Here is a 19,139-nt window from a genome sequence, read left to right as displayed (position 1 = left end):
TAGAGATTTCAAGGTACAGGTCTCCAGTTATTCCTAGATACAGGAATCCAGAGATTCAAGGTACAAAGATCCGGAGATTTCACAATACAGGGTTCCAGAAATTCCAAGATAAAAGCGCCCAGAGATTCCAAAGATCATGAACTAGATATTCCAAGGTGTAGGACTTCAAGGATTCCAACATACAAGATGTTTGGGATTTGAAAGTGCTGGGTGTTTACAGATTCTGAGGTGCAGGGATCCAGAGAGTCCACAGGGTAGGATTTCAATGATCCCAAGATGGAGGAGCTCAATGATTCGAAGATGCAGGGCGTTTAGTAATTCCAGGTTGAAGGCTTTCGCAGACAGGGTACTGGATGCTGGATTCCTCTGGTACCTGCAGTCCTCACTACTAAGATTTTCACATACAGTACGTCTAAGAGGGAGAAAGCGGGGGAGAGAGAGACACACAAAGAGAGAGAGAGAGAGAGAGAGAGACGCAGGAGCTCGTGAGAGGCATGAATGAAGGGTGAAAGAGGGAGTGAAAGAGAGTGTGTGTGTGATTATTGACATCTGCTTTTGAGAACCCAAGATTTGTGAGAGAAAGAGACAAATAAACTAAGAGTGTCAGCGAGAAAGAGAGAGCGCGAAAGAGCGAGAGTGTGTGTGTAGTGCCAAGTATTATTTAGTGACAAAGAAGCAAAGAGGAACTGAGAAATACAGATGTTGAGATACAGATGGAAAGGGAGTGTGAGTAGCAGCAGTTGTTTACAAATTATGTTTGTGCTATTAGAGTCACAGGGAGAGAGAGAGAGAGAGAGAGAAAGTGCAGGAAGGAGAGAGAGTGAAACAAAGAAGAGACATTATAGCGCATAGACGTAGTGCGTGAGAGTGTTTGTGGTAACAGGGAATGTTCAGCGTTACATTTGAGATCCCTGGAGCTTTCTGAAAGAAGAGACAATCATAGAGCCAGCGAGAGGGGGGAACACAGAGGGATGTGAGAGAGGAAGAGAGAGTGCACAGGAAATCAGCTAAATAGACAGAAACAGAGATGGAGGAGAGAGTGGTCATGTGTGTCGGTAACTGCATTTGTCAGTTTCCTCTGAGATCCTGAAGCTTGTGTTGTCATGTACTAATACCTTCAGTGGTGTGTGTTTGTGTGTGTGTGTGTGTGTGTCCTGTGATTGCAGTATGTATTTTCCAATACCAGGGTGTTTGTGCTGTTCGATTTCAGCCCCTGTAGCATCTGAGTGTTCTAAAAAGATCTATGTGTCCTTCTAGGTGTTCGGAGGTGAAGTTTCAGGGACCAGAGCAGTGCAAGAAATACAAAGGTAAGAGGGCCTGAGCTGAATGTAATTATGCTTTGGAGTCCCCACTTAGGCCTCCACTGTCTGCAACTGGGGGTGACGGGTGACAGTTTCCCCCTCTGTGATAATATCCCTTGTAAGTTCAGAATCTCTCGTCGTGCCCCAGAACGGGTGTTATGACTACGATGCAACTATACTGTGTCTGATCCATGGCCCCGCATACACTGCACCGGTCACTTCTGAATGGGAAATGCTGCATAGCCTGAACTTATATTCAGGAGCAGTCTTGCTCTACTTTGTTTACTACAGTTTGGAGTGTAATAAAGGCAATCTTTAGCACAGTGCATTATTTGGCGCGGTGTTATGTCTGTCACTCTTTGTAGTTCAGTGGGTGCTTTGCACAGTGCACACGGTATGCAGTTTGGTGCATTGTGCTGTTTAGGACAGTCAAGTACTGTGTTTGCTGTCTAGTAGAGTGTGTCTAGTAGAGTATGCTGTATAATGCATAATAGTACTGTGTAGGGTGTTTAACAAAGTTGCAAGCTTCCCTCACCTTCAACATGTCTGCGAGATGCAGAAGTGCAAGATTCTGTCTCTTAGAACAGGTCTAACACATTCAGAAAGCTGTGCAAGTTTTCTTCACTCATACCAGGTGCACACAGACAAAAGTGCAAGCTTCCCTCTCTCATAATGGGTCCTCTATTTGCAAAAGTGGTGCAATCTTCCCTCATTGTGCACATGCCCATGAGATGCAGACATTCAAGCTTCAGCTACTCCCAATAGGTAGCGCACAGAAGTGCAAGCTTCCCTTACTCAGAACTTGTCTAGGACATGCAGAGGGTGGGTGATTCCCTCGTTAAGAATAGGTGGCATAAGCAAACGTACAAGCTACCTATACTCAAAGCAGATCTCACACACACACCAGCTATACACATGCAGAAGTACAAGCTTCCCTCAGGCAGGATGGAGATGCACAAGTGCAATCTTTTCTTTGTCAGAAGTATGTACTGTATTCACTCACAATTTCACTCCCTTCCCCATGTATAACTCCTTTATTTCATTTGGTAAAAATTTGAGAGCTTTTTGTAATTTGGTGCAGTAGTGTGAGAGTTATTAAGAGTAAAATAAATGTGTATATCAATGGAGGCGGAGAGTCCACGACTCTGACCTATCTCATGGCGTCAGCGGATTGGCTGCCAACATGATGTAGGAATACCGTGACCCCTTAAGCCCCACGGGCGGTCAAAAACGTTTTTTTGAAGAAAAAAAATTTTTGATGCAAATTCGCAGTAGATCCAAAAATCCATGGCTCAAATTTAAAAAAAAGTGCATCTCTCCCCCTTGTTTTTAATTTGTTCCCCGGATGGGCCAGGTCCCCAACTGGAAAACACTTACAAATTGTTAGAAATGGGGTCTCTAGTTGGCAGAGGTATACACCCTTGGCCATGTAGGGACCACAATCCTAGTCAGGGTAAATCACACACAATCCAAATTATCCTGTGCCCACCCTCTGTAATCTTGGCACTGAGCAGTCAGGCTTAACTCAGAAGGCAATGTGTAAAGTATTTGTGCAATAAATCATACAGTAGCACAGTGAAAACACCACAAAAATACACCACGCAGGTTTAGAAAAATAGTTGATATTTATCCGGTTCGGCTGTGCTGCGATTTTTTGTCGCAAGGCAGGCTGTGTGTCGTTTCCGCCAGTCTGTGTGTTGATTTTAGGCGCACAAGGAGTTTCCTGAAGAGATGAAGTCTTTTTGGCCCTGAGACTTCAGAAAACAGGAGGCAAGCTCAATCCAAGCCCTTGGAGAGCACTTGTCAGCAAAGTAAGAGGCCAGCAAGGCAGCAGTCCTTCTCCGCAAAGCAGTCCAGATGAGTCCTTTGAGCAACTAGGCAGTTCCTCTTGACAGGTTGCAGGTTCAGGTCCAGAAGTGGGTCAGGTCCAAATTTGGTGGGGTCCGAGACCCAGTTTATATACCCAAAAATGCCTTTGAAGTGGGGGAGACTTCAAAGAGTGGTTTTAAAGTGCATAAGTACCCTTTTCAGTACAGGTCTGTCTACCAGGGTCCCAGTAGGGGGTTTGGCAGTCCATTGTGTGAGGGCAGGCCACTGTCCTTTGAAATGTAAGTGTCAGGCCCTCCACCCTCCAAGCTCAGGAAGGCCCATTCAGTATGCAGATGGGTGCAGGTGTGAGTGAGTGTCCTGTGTTTGTGGTTGCCTGGGTGAGATGCACAAGGAAGCTGTCACCCAGCCCAGCCCAGATGTGGATTGGAGACAGGCTTCTAAGGTAAATGTGGATTTTAAGTGCAGAGAAACGCTCACTTTCTAAAAGTGGCATTTCTAAAATAGGAATATAAAATCCAACCTCACCAGTAAGCAGGATGTTCTATTACTATTCTGGCCATACTAACTATGACCTTGTTACCCCTTTCTGATCAGAATCTACCACTCAAACAGTATATGAGGGTAGCCCTAATGCTAGTCAATGAAAGGAGCAGGCCTCACAGTAGTGTAAAACGAATTTAGGAGTTTTTTACTACCAGGACATATAAAACACACATGCACATGTCCTGCCTTTTACCTATGTAGCATTGTCGTAGTTGGACTCTTGCTCTAGGCAAGACTGCTGGTTTAAGGATGACAGTACTTATGTTTGTAGGCGACTATGCCAGTCCTACATCAAATCGCAGCTGTCGTCCCAACCCTTCCGGCTCACTAGCAGTACCTCACCAAAAACCCAAAACAGTAAATGTTGATTTGTGGCCGCCTTTACGCATGGAATCAAGAGTCTGACATCTCAGAGAATGTTGTGGTTAAACAGAGCTTACCCCTTTCTCACATTAACAACATATCTCAATCACACACAGGCAATGAAGAAGATGCAGTAAAGTTTCAATAGATCTGATTTTAGTAAAACTGCAATCTGCGATAAGTTGTATGGGCTGCAATGATTAGGATAATGAACAGTGCAAGAAACAGAATGGTAAAGACAAGAGTCATTAATACAAAGACCCCCACCAACTTGCAATATCATGAAATAACATGAAGAGTGCGATATGTCCTAATACCCTAGCATGATAGGCCTAACCTCTAACCTAAAAGAGAGCTAGGTATGTTAAACTTAATCTGCCAATGCCATGTCCATGACAAGAGCCCCAACCCTCGTTTCCTTGGAATGAGGTCTCTAGCTCATACTCCGTAGGAACACGAAGACTGGGTCAGCGTCAAGGCGACGTACAGCATCGATAGCAGCGATCGCATCCGGTTGGAATCCCTCTGACTACCTGTTAAAGTGAGAAGTATTTATAGAGATCTACTTGGACCCCTGACGTAGGTTTGTTCCCAAACAATAGATAACAAGGCGTGCTTGGGACGGTAATTAATATAAACAATTCCCTCGAAAGCATGAAGAGGAAAAGTACCTAAAGTGAACACCTACTGTTTGTTTGTCTTTGTCGATTGATCTTGACGCCTTAGCGCGGTGACACTGATAACGGAAACTAAAACATGGGCCTAACTCAAAATAAGGCAGCCATCTTAAAAGATGTAATTAAATAAATGCGCTAAAACAGAGCAAGCTAAGTAGGGTAAAAGTCACTGGGTGACGGGGGACGAGTCTGCAAGCCACAGGCTAAGCTAGCTCCTGTATCCCATTAAAAGAAACTAGGATTCACTACAGCACCCTGCCCTATCGGTTACCTAGGGCCTACCTTAGGGGTGACATATGTAGAAAAAGGGGAGTTTAAGACTTGGCAAGTACTTTTAAATGCCAAGTCAAAGTGGCAGTGAAACTGCACACACAGGCCTTGCAATGGCAGGCCTGAGACATGATTAAGGGGCTACTTATGTGGGTGGCACAATCAGTGCTGCAGGCCCACTAGTAGCATTCACTTTCCAGGCCCTGGCACATGTAGTCCATTGGGCTGTGGATTTGTGGATCTGTTGCTGATTTACACTGGGGGCTGCGCCGAGGCATCCCTCTGAAACTCCTCTATCAGTACTGTGGGGTCAGGATACCTCTGACCTAAGACCTTATGTTACTTTTCCGTACCCCTCGCCCACACTGAGCCGATAAAACAAATGGCAGGTGCATCTTTTCCCCTAGGTTGCGGCCAGCCAATCAGGCCCTTGCTTTGGTACATGGATCAGCGGATCCCCCACAGTGGATCCGCAATGGCTCAGCATCCCCAAATATGTACATTTCTTTTTTCTTTAATAACTTAAAAACCACTGAACGGATTTGCAACAAATTGCAAAAAGTATTCTTTACGGACCAAGAACTAGCCTTCTGCTAAATTTGGTGTAATTCCATTCAGTGGTTCGTCCTGTAGATGTGTTCAAAATTCCGTTGGGAAATTGCATGGGGAAAATGCATGTTGGGACCCCCCTTTTTCTTGGCCACACTTGCACAATCACACCATAATTTTCAAGGCAGAAGCTGAAGTGAGTGGCAAACAAGTTTTGAAAATGTCATGAAGATTCGTCAAACGGCATTAAAGTTAATAGCATAACAAAAACGTGTTTCCTATGGAACTAGATCCTAACTATAATTACCTAGTGGTGACTGACAAAAAGGCCTCTTTTGTCATGTTTAGCCCCCACTTTTTGCCTGTTCTTTGATGTGGTCTCAAAGTTGTTAGCGCCCAGGGCGCCTGCTAACCAGGTTCAATGGGCCTGTTCTCTTTCCGAAAACTGTTATGATGCATTGGCACTATCCGCAATACCTTTAACTGCAACTATAAGTCCCTAGTAAATGGTACTTAGATACCCATGGCATGGGGTACTAAGGGGCGGCCCCTGAGGGCAGCTGCACATATTGTGCCACCCTCAAGGGCCATGCATCCAAATGGACCCAGCACTGCCGTTGCAGGCTGAGTGTCCTGCTGCAATCCTAAAATGCAAACTCGATATGGCACACAGCTTGTGTGCCCTGTCAGCTGTACACTGCATGAAAAATAGGTAAGTCACCCTTCTGGCATGCCTTCTAGCCTTAAGGCAGGGTGCACTATACTGACTGTGAGGGCATAGCTGCATGGGACCCAGAACAAAGCATAAACACCCCCCACCACTGGAATGTGCACTGCCCTACTAGCGGGCTTCAAGGGCTTATAGCCCTTGAAACTTGACCCCCAAGCCTCCTGCTAACAGCAGATGGCAGCCCCCATTGCAATCCGTCACTTTTGGTGGGAGCAACAGCGGGAAAACAAACAAATGACAGGAGGAGAGGTCAGCCACAGCTTGCACCACCCCTAAGGTGTTGCATGTGAGGTGACCCCTCTACTTTATTTTCCTCCATCTTGCATGGAAGGAAAATAGCCAACCAGGTGTAGGAAAGTGACCTCTGCCCACACGAGGTGGTCTTTCAGTGGGTGTAGCCAGCTAAGGTAGATGACCCATTGGTCTCTACTAGCTACTCCCCTAAATGCCCACTAAATACAGTATTTAGTGGGCACCTCTGGACCAGAGATTCAGATTCCAAGGACACAAGAAGACCAGCAACAAAGAAGACCCAAGGCTCAAGAACTATAGTCCAGCTGCACCAAGAAAAAGGCGCCAAACCCTTCCAGCTGCAACCAGGACTCGACAATCGCCGCTGAGGGGTTGCTCGGACATCGGACAGACTCTACAAATTCGCAGAGGACGTCAACACGTCTGAAAATCGCAGAAGATCTCCTTCCAGAGTCAAGGCATCACTCTTCAGCAACAAAGACCAAAAAGCCAGGGAAGTCCAGCTCACTGACTGGCTCCTGACCAAGGAGCCGGACCCTGCAGCTGGTCCAAATTTCACTCCACTGACCTTGAGGACAAAAACCTGCAAGTATGCCAAGTTTGGTGACACTGCGCCCTCCAATGGCTGAACCATGCCATTGCCCCAGGTACTGGTCACCTAACGTGGGATACCCAGAAGGACCGTCCACTCCAGACTGCAAAAGGACTAGGAGGAAGCCCAGTCGAGGGGCTTCAGAAAACACCAGGACCTCCCACCAGAGTGACCCTACTGACCTGCAAGCAACCCTCAACGCGACCTACCTCCCGCTTCCAAGTGCAATTTTGCACTTAGCTCCTGGCTCACCAATTCGCTCTGCACCCGGGCACCCTGTGCCCTGCACTGAAGATCCAACTGTCTTCTAAGTGTCCCCCCTCATCTTGCGACCTCCACACTCCAAGGGGACCCACCAGACTTACCTTGAAGTCCACCTGTGCAGTGCTTTCTCAAGTGCTCCCCCGCAGTGGCCTCACACCAGTTCCAAAGACCTTCTCCAGCTGCTGCCACCGGAACTGCAAAAATGTAAAAACTATGTCCCGTGGGTTGGCACCCCGGGACATAGCAGGTGCCGGCCCAAGGGGGTGGCAGTCCCCAGGGCCATCAGTGGCTCTTTGAGGGGGGCCACGCGACCCCCCTCGAGTGTGGAAATGGCCCTGGGTAGGTGGTGGTTCCCAGGGTTTTGGGGTCCAAGACAGACTCCCTTTACATATTTTACTATTTGCCCCATGGAGGAGGTGGTCCCTGCGGTTTCAGGGTGGGGGGCGCATGGCCACCCCACACCATATTAGTTAAATGTCCGGGGAGGTGGTGGTCCCCGAGGCTGCAGGGGGGTTGCCCTGCCCCCACATTCTATATTACAACTGTGTCCCAGGGGGTGGCAGTCCCCAGGGCACTCCCCTGCATGCCATGTTAATAATGTCCAGGGGAGGTGGTGTTTCCCATGGCAGCATGGGGGTGAGGGGCGTTTGGCCCTCCATCCTGCATTGCATTTCATCAATGCCCTGGCGAGCTGGTGGGCCCCAGGTTGGGGGCCACACTGCCCCCCTGTACATATTTTATGTATAGCCCTGGGGAGGTGGTGATCCCCAGGGCTGTGAGGGAGGCTGTTGGGGGTCCCCTACACATAAAAATATTTTTTCCCTGGGGAGGTGGTGGTCCCGGGGCTGTGGCGGGGCCAGGAGGCCACCAACATTCAAAATGATAAATGCTCATAGGACCTGCCCCCCGGGGGCTTTAAGAAAAAACACAAGTGCTTGTTTTTTTTTAAAAAAATTATTATTATTGCTGCAAATTCATTGCAAAAACAAAAAATTGCGTTTTAGCCCGGGGGGGGGGGGGGGGGGGGGGATCCTTTTGGGACACCAGCACCAGAGCTAATGCATCAGGGTGTCTCTACCATGGCCCCTTTTGGGCATTTTTTTTTCTGAGACTCAGCTGAAGCCGAGTCCCAAGATGGCTGCCAGCACTTCCTAGTTTGAAGTGTTGGCAGCCAATCAGAGCTGTGCATTACCCTGTACAAGCTTGTCTGTTTTCACGAACCATCGCGAAGAATACAGGTCCCTAGATATACAAATTTATTTTCCCTTTTATCTCCTAAAATACTGAATGGATTTACACCAAATAAGGAAAAGCGTAATCTGCATACCGACAGCTATCTTTCTGCCAAATTTGCTGTAATTCCGTCCAGTGTTTCGGGCTGTTGTCGTGTCTAAAGGTGCTATGGGAATTAACATGGGAAACTCAACTTTTTTTACCCCCTTTTTCTTGGCCCCAGCTTGACGGATGACCCTGAAAGTTTCCGTGCACAAGAATCACCAGGCCACTTTTTGGGGGAAATTTCGTGAAGATTCGTCAAACAGTTCCAAAGATATAGGTAAGTCAAAAATCGCTTTTTCTATGGAAACATGTTCCTAACTATAACTACCCAGTGGCAACTGCCACTAGGTAGAAAGAAAAAAAATGGAAACCCCAAATTTACACAGGGCCAACCTGTGATTTTATCAGTCTGAATAGACCCAGAATTAATAGATCTCGGGCCTCATGTCTGAAAAAAGGGCGATGCCCCCTGTAGTCACAAATTTGTCAAAGGGTGCATCACGAGGTGCTACCTATGTGTATTGCCTCCTCCCAGCCACTCCACTCCTATAACTACAGAGGGGCTATATATATATATATATATATATATATATGTACGTGCAAGTGGCAAGCGTGTGAAATATAGCAACCAAACAGGCTCCACTTCAGAGCCAAAAAGGAGCACTCTCCGAATTCTCAGCCACATTCATTGCACCCAGCATGACGTGTTTCAGCAGATTGCCTTTCTCAAATGCCGGTAAATAAATAGACATTTACTCACAGGTGCTTTAAATAGTTTTCCTTCATTGTTATTTCATGATACTCTTAAGTAAAGAAGGACTAAAAAGTCTCCATAAATCACACAAATGTAGTTTTATATGTTGCTTAGTCCCAGGTATAACTTTTCTTTATATGGTTCTGGGCACATTGCTGTTCACATTATAACTGGCGCACATTTAGCTATAATCTTTCATCTTTCCTGTTCTTATTAAAGCAAGCAGATGTCTCTTAGCACAATAAATCAGCTGAGCCTTTTCATCCAGCCGTCTCTTGTCCACATTTTATGTCTTTCCATACTGACATTTGAGAAAGGCAATCTGCTGAAACGTGTCATGCCGGGTGTCATGAATGTGGCTGAGAATCCGGAGAGTGCTCCTTTTTGGCTCGGAAGTGGAGCCAGAGGAAGGATAGGGATGTGACCCCAATGCATTCACATAGACATTTTTGGTATTGGGCGTAGGGCCAAAACAGCAGTATGGATTTGAATGAAATTTCTTTGGATTGTACAGCATACCATGTAGCTGATCCTTTTTAGGTCTCGGATCTAGACAGTGCTCATGCGCTGTCTCGAAACCAAGACTGCTGTGTCTACATCGTGGGCTTCAGTCCGCCCACAACCTTCCCATTTGCTGCCAGCATCATCTTTCCAATTTGCAGCATCCCCATTCGTTAGAGGGCATGCCTTTTCAGGTGTTTAGCCCTGCTCGAAAGCACCGGCCAACTGTAGTCAAGGTCCATGGCGTCCATGTATTTAGCCATTGTTTGGGACTACCTGTTCATTTTCTTTTCAAATGCTGACCGGTCCTGCCTCATGTTAGGAGCCCTATTGTTCCTGTCGCTCGGGGTTTCGTGTGGCTGCTTTCTTTTTTGTGCCTGTCTGTTTGCTGTTTGTTTCCTGCCTTCTGTTTGTGCCATTCTGCTCGTTTCTTGACTTCTATTTCTGCCATTATGCTTATTTTATGCTCCTTTTGTGCCATCTGTTTCTGCCTTTCTGCTCGATTCTTGCCCTGTTTCTGCCTTTCTGCCTGTTTTATGCTTGTTTCTTGCCCTCTGTTTCTGCCTTTCTGCTTGTCTCTTGCCATTACTGTCCTTCTGTTCACCTCTTGCCCTCTTTTTCTGCCTCTCTGCCTGTTCTCTGCTCATTTCTTGCCTTCTTTTTGTGCCTTTCTACTTGTTTCTTGCCTTCTGTTTGTGCATTTCTGCTCGTTTTTTGCCTTCTGTTTGCACCTTTCCAGTCATTTCATGCCCTCTGCTTGTGACTTTCTGCTCACTTCTTGCCCTCTGTTTCTGCATTTCTGCTCGTTTTATGCCAGTCCCTTGCCCTGTTTCTGCCTTTATGCTTGTATCTTGCCCTTTATTTATGCCCTTCTATTTGTTTCTTGCATTCTGTTTCTGCCTTTCTCCTCATTTCTTGCACTGCTTGTGCCATTCTGCTTGTTTCTTGCCCTCTGTTTGTGCCTTTCTGCCTGTTTTCTGCTTGTTTCATGCCCGGTTTGTGACTTTCTTTTTGTTTCTTGTTATTACGCCATGTGCAATATCCCTATCCCTTGTTGCTTCTTTTCCCTGCTACCCACCCACCCATCCTTTCTTCTTCACCCCCACCCACCCCTGTCCCTGTTTCATCTCATCCCCACCCCACCTGTCCTCCTTCATGTCTGGATTTTACAACTCTTTCTGTGGCTTCTCAGTGACCCGGATAACGCAAGAGCACTTACTCCTGCAGTGCGACTATCATTGGGGCCCAAATATAGGTGCAGTTTTGTTGCCGCTCTGCCCCATAAGTGATCTGCCCGCAAAACTGCAGCAGGCACCCCTATCTGCCCTTCCATTCACCACCCCAGCTGCACTCCCGTTTAACACCCTCCCCCCATTGCCAAAAGCAGTAGGTCGCCCATTGCCAAGATTTATTGGCTTTCTCAATGCTTGTTCATAATTCAACAAAATTGGTTTAGGGGTTGTTAAGTTACAAGGTAAAACAACTTAGTGATATCTGAAGCACACTACTGCTAAAAGACAAGACTGCATATGTTAAGTTTCAACTGAAAGACTCCATCCTAATGAGCACCAATCAACAAATACATAGCAAGTAGAATACATCTTAATAAAAAAACACATTTTCTTTACATGCTCTCTGGCTCACAAAATAAAACTGTGCTCAACAAGCCAAACAAAAACATCCTCCTTATGCACACATATGCAACCAAAGGGCTCTAGCAGTGAGCAACACGAAGTACTACATGAAGTACATATTAATTGGCCACTATGAAAAAAATGAATAATCTCAGTTTTTATAACAACATCAGTGATTGGCCTCCATTCACTTTGGGCTTCAGATGTAGCACAATACTACAAATAGTTCAAATGGATGCCTAAAAAATAAACTCGACTGCATATGTACAATGTCAAAATGACTACATGAACAATTAAAAAACACATTTATGGTCACGTGATTATGGAAACCAATAAACAAATACATAACAAATACAATATATTAAAAAAAAGAAGTCAAGTTAAAACTGATTGCCACCCTGTAGTTATAGTTAGGATTCACAGTGATCTGAATTCCTCTGAATTTTGCTCCCTGATAACTTTACACCCGTTTGATGAATCACCACAAAACGTTCCAGAGCTATGGATTTTTCTACATTTTGTGATGATGTAATTTTTTTGTGATGAATCGATAAGGGGTGCAAAAATAAAAAACAGGCCCCAAAACGCATTTGTTCCACCAATGCATTTATTTGATGTAACGTGAAAACGGCTGAACAGATTTACATGAAATTTGGCAGGATTGATTATGTTGCATAGAAGATCCTTTTTGGGTTCTGCAGGTAAGTGGGATAAATATTTTGTAAGCTATAGGGCATGTAAGCTTAGTGATATCTGTGACCACAGTACTTTTGTGGAATATCTCAAAGTTTTGCGTGACTAGACGGGTACATGGTGATGTCTGGATAATGACTGTCTTTACAAAAAATTTAAGGCAGCCTTATTGTTTTTAAGACCACTTTGCCAATGTTCTGGCTTAGGGGCTTAGTTATAGGTAAGTATTAGTTTTTATATTTTTCACTATCAATTACCACTTTAGTAAAGCGCAAATATGGCACAACTTTAAAAAAAAAACTTAAAGAAGGAAACATTTCTTAAAAAATATGGCACTTACTAGGTACTAGTGCAGAGCACATGAACTTATTGAAAAATATGTAAACAAATATAAATACATTTCTCTACCAATTACCACTCTAATAAAGTAGTAATAGGAAGGGAAGTACAATAGAACATACTACTTCTTATACTTAATTATATCTAATGCCATACACAGAACACAGCCAAAGTGTAGTTAAAACAATATGGCTGCTTTTCCATTTTCTAAAAACATTAATTACCCAATTATATACTGGCTTGTCATTGCCATGTACCATGGTATATCGCAAAGTTACTGCAGTATGCTGTGGCCTAAAATATATCTAAGGTGCTACCCTTTTGTTACGCATGGTGCTGCGTGGGCAAAACAGACCTTAAGTCAGATTTACAAAGCAAAGCAAGGCCATCGTGCATGGGCCTGCGTTGAGTGATAATCTGGGAAATGCAAGGCAACACAATTTGCTGCATTTGCATTACTATTAACACCATAATCTCTCTTGCTGCTACATCTGTACGCCACTTTACTGTACTTCACTAGAAAACACACCACTCCACACAATGGTATTTCAGTGTGCACCACTCCAGTGTACACCACTCCACTCTTCACCATTCCACTCAACTCCATTCCACTGTATATCATTCTACTATATGCTATTCCACTCTACGCCACTCCACTTTATGCCTCTATACTGCACGAGACTCCACTCTACGCTATTGCACTGTACTCAATTCCACTCTACACCACTACACTCCATGCTCTTACACTGTACACACCTCCACTCTAAGCCAATCCAGTCTACACTACCTCACTGTACGCCATTCCAGTGGATGCTACTTCACTATGTGCTATTCCACTCTACGCTATTTCACTGTACACCCTTCCACTCTGTTTTTCTACTGTATGCTACTCTACTGTACAACACTCCACTGTACGCTATTGAACTTGTGCCACTCCACTCTCCTCCACTCCTATGTATGGCATTCCACTCTATGACATTACATTCTATGCTATTCCATTGGACACACCTCCACTGTACACCACTCCACTGTATGCTATTACACTCTACCCCACTTCACTGTATGCCACTCCAGTCTCCAATACTCCATTGTATGCTACTCCACTATACGCTGTTACACTCCATGCCACCCTACTGTACAACACTCCACTCTATGCCACTCCATTCTAGGCTTATACTGTACACAACTCCACTCTATGGCACTCCACTCTATGCTTATACTGTACACAACTCCACTCTATGCCCTGTCCAGTCCTGCCAGTCCACTCTATGCTATTACACTGTATGCAACTTCACTCTACGCCACTTCAGTGTGCTATTCCACTGTATCCCAATACAGTGTACATTGTACACCACCTTAGTTTATGCTGCTCCACTGCACGCCACTCCATTCTACTGCATTCCACTGGATGCCACTCCACTGTTTTCTATTACACTCTACCCCATTCCACTGTATGCCACAATAGCCCACCCTACTCTTCTTCCTCTTCATGCATCTGCCCGACTCTCTTCTTGAGCCTTTCCCTGCTCTCTTTCCTGTCCTTTTTGCTGTTCCTGCTCTCTGTCTCATCTTTTTTGCTACTTGACCTTCCCGTTTCTCACCCGTTTTTCTCACTCTCCACTTCAGTGTTTTCCCTATTGTTTCGTTCTCACCTTGTTCCTTCATTCTTTTTTGCTCTCTTTTTGCTTTTTTCTGTCCTCTTTGGGCCCTTTAGTCCACTTTTGCTGCTGCTTCTTTTTGCCCTCTTCCCATTCCTTTCTCCCACTCCCACTGTCACTCCCACCGCCTCCAACTCCCTCTCCTCCTGTGCCTCCACCCTCCTCCCCCTCTCCTTCTTGCCAACCCTCCCCACCGCCTCCTAGAACCCTTCCCTCCTCCTAGAACCTACTTAATGGTGGCCGCACGCAGGAGGTGTGCTGCTGATGCGACAGAGGTGTGCCAAAGGCGAGCCTGTCTGCGCCTGTCGGCACCTTGACCGTGCCCAGCGCCAGGAACTCTGGTCCAACCACCTCTCCAGCTACACTTCTACTGCCCTGCATGCCAGCTACCCACCACCAGCTCACATGCAACCTCCTCTACACACGCTCACTCAGCACACACTCCATTGAGGTCTTGGACCTTAATGACACTCTTGCGCCCGACATCCTCTTCCTCACAGGGACCTGGCTCAACCTCGCATCAGCTCCAGACATCACCATACCAGCAGGATACGGAATCAAGTACCACATCAACAAGCCAGGCAGAGGAATCACCATCATCCACAGAGACTCCATCAAATGCACCACTGCCATGCATAACTCCATTGCAGCAATGAAAAAGATCAACTTCACTATCCAAATGGATGAGAAAACCACCATTAGTGGAACCCCTACATACCATCCACCGGGACCTCTAACTACCTTCTGCAAACTCATCACTGATTTAATCACTACCCTCACCATTGTCTCGAAGGACTACGTGTTCCTGGGCGACCTTAACTTTAGCCTGGAAGATATAATCGACTGTAACACTGCCAACCACCTCAACAGCCTGAACAACATTGGCGTCACCCAACACGTACACAACCCCACGCATATCACAGGGCACATGCTTGATCCAATATTCACTTCTAGCGACTGCATCAAATACAGCCACACCACTGGACTTACATGGACTGACGACTCCATTATCCACTTCATCATTACAAACCCCATGCCCTTCCCCTGACTCAAACCAAGGCGGCCCATTGCAGTTGGAATAAGGCTTCAGAGTCCAAATGGACCAACACTCTTGCCGTCAACCCACCCAAACACCACAACGTAAGCCAGGACATCAGGAGCTTCAATACCTGGATCACTGACTGTGCTGACATTGTCTCCCTCATAAAGAACAAGAAACAGAGAAGATCCACCAAGCAAGCCAACTAGTACACTGAGGACCTCAGGACAGCCAAGCGCCAGTGCAAGCACCTCACGAGAAGGTGGCACACCAACAAAGGCCCAGCCGATAGACCCACCTACAAATAAGTACTCAACCTATAAAACAGCAAACTATGTGAAACAAAGAAAAAAGCCCTGGCATTGCACATCCAAATTAACCCCAACAATAGTAAGGAGCTCTTCTTCATAATCAAGGAATTCATCAATGCCACAACAGTATCTTTCCATCTCATGATCTATGCGACAGTCTCACAGATTTCTTCCACAACAAAATTGCCAAAATCTACAGAAACTTCAATCCCCAACTCAAGCCCGAGACTTTTCAATGGCCATACCTCCACACACATGGCCATCCCAAGGCTAACCAGCTGGAACCACCTCCCCACTCAGAACAACATTACCGTCATGAAATCCATCCACTGACCCATTCACCCACCACATCATCAACTTAAGAGCATCCAGGATTGTCCTCAAACTTTCAACCTCATTCAATACCTCACTGGATTCTGCCACCTTCCTAGAAAACTGGAAGCATGCAGAAATCATACCCCTTGCTGAAGAAACCTTCAGCGGACCTCAGCAAACTCAGCAACTACAGACCCATCTCCCTGCTCCTTTGTCTGGTCATAATCACCGAAAAAGCCATCAACCAACAAATCACCTTTCTGGAACACAACCTTCTCCTGAACAACTCCCAGTAGGGATTCTGTAGCAACCATAGCACAGAGAAAAGCTTCATCACAGCCACAGACGACATCTGGGCCTTTCTCAACAAAGAAGAGAATGTTGCCCTTTTCCTCCTAAATCTCTCAGCGGCATTCAGCACCGTCTTCCACCACACGCTCATCGATATACTTCACGACTTGGGCATCCAAGGATCCGACCTCAGGTGGATCACCTCCTTTCTCACTGACAGAATATGAGTGTGCCTTCCACCCTACACTGTCGTAGTTTGGACTCTTGCTCTGAGCAAGACTGCTGGTTTAAGGATGACAGTACTTTTGTTTGTAGGCGACTACGCCTTTCCTACAACAAGTCGCAACTGTTGTCCCAACCTTACCGGCTCACTAGCAGCACCTCACCAGAAACACAATAGTAGAAGGTGATTTATGGCAGCCGTTACGCATGGACTCGAGAATAAGACATCTCAGGGAGTGTCGTGGTTAAACGGAGATTACCCCTTTCTCACAGATATATCATGTCTCATACAAACACAGGCAATGACAAAGATGCAGTAGAGTTTCAATAGTTTTTATTTTAACATACCTGCAATTTGCGATAAGTTGCATGGGCTGCAATGATTAGGATAATGAATAATGCAAGAAACAGAACTGTGAAGATGAGAGTCATTATTACAAAGATCCCCACCATCTTGCAATACGTAGAAAAGACATACGAGATGTAAAATGCCCTAATACCCTAATGTGAAAGGCCTAACCTCCTACCTAAAGGAGAGCTGGGTTTGTTAACCCTAATCTGCCAATGCCATGTCCATGAGAGGAGCCCCTAACCCTCGTTACCTTGGAATGAGGTCTCTATCTCAGACTCCGCATGGACACGAAGACTGGGTCAGCATCAAGACGACTGCAGCATCGGTATCAGCGATGGTGGCGATGCCCTCTGGTCGGAATCCCTCTGATTATCTGTCTAAAGTGTGATGTATTTATACAGATCTACAAGGACCCCTGACGTAGGTGTGTTCCTAAACAATAGATAACAGACATGCTTGGGGCGGCAATTCATATAAACAATCCCTCGAAAATATAGAGAGGGAAAATCCCTAAGTGTGAACACCTACTGTTTGTTTGTCTTTGGTGCTTGATCTTGACGCCTTGGCGCGGTGACACTGATAATGTAACCCATAACAAGTGGCCTAACTATAAACAAGGCAGCCATCTTAGAAGAAATAAATAATTAAATGGGCTAAAACAGAGCAAGCTAAGTAGGTTAAAAGTCACTAGGTGATGGGGCACGAGTCTGCAAGCCAGAGGCTAAGCTAACTCCTGTTATCCCATTAAAATGAAGTGGATTCACTACAACACCTCTGAACCCAAATCAGTCATCTGAGGAGTCCCTCAAGGCTCATCACCCAACCGAAACCTCTTCAACGTCTTCATGTCCCTCCTTGCCAACATAGTCAGATCCCACTAACTCAACATTAAATGCTATGCCGATGACACACAACTCATCCTCTCCCTCTCTGAAAATGTCCCTGCGCAGAACCAGTTCCACCAATGCATGACCAGTGTCACCAACTGGATGAGGAATAACTGCCTCAAGTTCAACACAGACAAGACAGACGTCTTGATCTTCAGCAGCAACACCTCCCCTTGGAACACCTCCTGGTGGACCACAGAATTAGGGCCCACTCCTGCCCCAGCTGAGAACATCAGGAACCTTAGTATCATCCTAGACGGCAAACTCACCATGAGGTCCCAAGTCAACATAGTGTCATCCTTCTGATTCTTCATCCTGTGAATGTTACATAAGATTTTCAAGTGGCTTCCCCAAAAAGCGAGGAGCACCATCACCCAAGCCCTCGTTGCCAGTCGACTGGACTATGGAAACACCCACTATGTGGGAATTGAGGCCCATCTAGTTCAAAGACTAAGACTATCCAGAATGTCGCAGCAAGACTCATCCTGGATCTCCCTCGTCACACCCACATCACCTCCCCACCTCAAAAAACTCCACTGGCTTCTGGTTTAGAAAAGATGCCAGGTCAAGCTCTTCACCCATGCATTTAAGGCCCTGCACAACTCTGAACCTGTCTACATCAACCACCACCTGATATTTCACAAATCCTCCATACACCTCGACTCCGCCTACTTTGTGCTGTCCCATATTCCTTGCATACAACACAGCAGAGCAGGAGGACGCTTATTCTCCTACCTCACAGAGAAAGCCTGGAACCGCATCCTCTTGCACCGCAGGACCTCCCATGCTCTACAGGAGTTCAGTATGATGCTGAAAACCTGGCTCTTTGACTTTGACCCTAGACCCTGCCAGCAGCTGGATACATGCACCGGTGACAAGTCGTGCTTTACAGGTCAACTGATTGATTGATAGATTGGTTAATCAACTGGATGCTATTTCGCTATATGCCACTACAATGTACACTGCTCCACTCTGCACCACCGAAATGTATTCCACTCCACTTTACACCACTCCATTCTTCGCTGTTCTGTTGGATGCTACTGCAGTGTACGCCATTCCACTCTACCCTATTCCACTGTATGCCACTCTATCATATGCTGCTCTAGTGTACACCACTCCATTCTACACCAGCCCTTTGGATACCACTCCACTCCTCGCCAGTCCACTGTTTGCTGTTCCACCCTACCCCACTCCTCTCTATGCCACTCTATACCACTCTACGCTGTTCCACTCTATGCCACTCCACTGTACCCCACTCTACACTGTCCTATTGTATGCCTCTCCACTCTATGCCACTTGATTGTACACTATTACACTGTACTCAACTTCAGACTTCACCCCTCTACAGTATGGTATTCTACTCTACCCCACTCCATTAAATGCTACTCTATACTACACTGTTAGAAATGGTGTCTCTAGTTGGCAGTCAGTTTACACCATGTCCCAGTAGGACACTCCTAAGATAACCCTTGATGGCCCCCTTGGAGCTTGGCA

The 19,139-nt window shown here is 46.0% G+C and overlaps 1 protein-coding gene across 1 annotated transcript in view; it reads left to right on the top strand.

Moving 5' to 3' along the window:
* Positions 1 to 19,139, top strand: part of LOC138278646 (butyrophilin subfamily 1 member A1-like) — a 44,841-nt gene that overhangs the window by 11,176 nt on the left and 14,526 nt on the right. Inside the window, exon 2 of the mRNA XM_069219270.1 lies at positions 14,729 to 15,073. Within this exon, the coding sequence (XP_069075371.1) occupies positions 14,729 to 15,073 (345 nt within the window). The remainder of the gene's footprint in view (positions 1 to 14,728; positions 15,074 to 19,139) is intronic.

Source organism: Pleurodeles waltl, chromosome 2_2, assembly GCF_031143425.1.
Source record: "Pleurodeles waltl isolate 20211129_DDA chromosome 2_2, aPleWal1.hap1.20221129, whole genome shotgun sequence".
Lineage (NCBI taxonomy): Eukaryota > Metazoa > Chordata > Amphibia > Caudata > Salamandridae > Pleurodeles > Pleurodeles waltl.
This window is presented reverse-complemented; position numbering and strand designations above follow the sequence as displayed.